Source organism: Sinocyclocheilus anshuiensis, unplaced genomic scaffold (genome assembly GCF_001515605.1).
Source record: "Sinocyclocheilus anshuiensis isolate Anshui unplaced genomic scaffold, SAMN03320099.WGS_v1.1 C31770211, whole genome shotgun sequence".
NCBI lineage: Eukaryota > Metazoa > Chordata > Actinopteri > Cypriniformes > Cyprinidae > Sinocyclocheilus > Sinocyclocheilus anshuiensis.
This window is the reverse complement of record NW_015603972.1, coordinates 1-499: the sequence shown is the minus strand read 5'-3', so window position 1 is coordinate 499 and position 499 is coordinate 1. Positions and strand designations below refer to the sequence as shown.

Genomic DNA, 499 nt, shown 5'->3' with positions numbered 1-499 from the left:
GTTACACCCTGAGGCTCAGGTCGGGATGTACACACTGAGGGCTTTAATTGATGACCGGAAGATCTCACAGGATTTTGAAGTGAAAAAGTATGGTAAGTCACCACATATGATGTGCAACAGTTAGTTTTGATGACTGTGGTCCTAATTTAAAGCCTTTGTTTCTGGTTTAGTTTTACCCAAGTATGATGTCATCTTGACTGCACCAGAGATGTATAGTGTGGCAGATGTGGGACTGAAAGTTGAGGCTTGTGCCAAGTAAGAGTAACCTCATTTTCTCGACTTGTCTTTTGGTTTGTGTTCTTGATCCTTAATGTTTTCCCAGATACACATATGGGCAACCTGTACCTGGTCAAGCGTTGGCGGAAGTGTGCCGTGAGCTGTTCCCGTACATCGTGGTACCTGGCCTGTCTCGTGTGTGTCTTATCAAAACTGTAATGGTATGTGACTGCTGTACAGAGCAAGATTTTTTTTCTTCTGCATGTCTACATTTAAATCTGAT

The 499-nt window shown here is 42.9% G+C and overlaps 1 protein-coding gene across 1 annotated transcript; it reads left to right on the top strand.

Moving 5' to 3' along the window:
- Window positions 1–6: 6 nt before the first annotated feature.
- On the top strand, window positions 7–437 carry LOC107682171 (ovostatin homolog; the record flags this gene model as incomplete). The annotated part of the gene is made up of 3 exons (XM_016478507.1): window positions 7–92; window positions 171–255; window positions 323–437. Coding segments are annotated over exons 1-3 (267 nt in total), but the record flags the coding sequence as incomplete, so codon positions are not given.
- Between the last annotated feature and the right edge of the window lie 62 nt (window positions 438–499).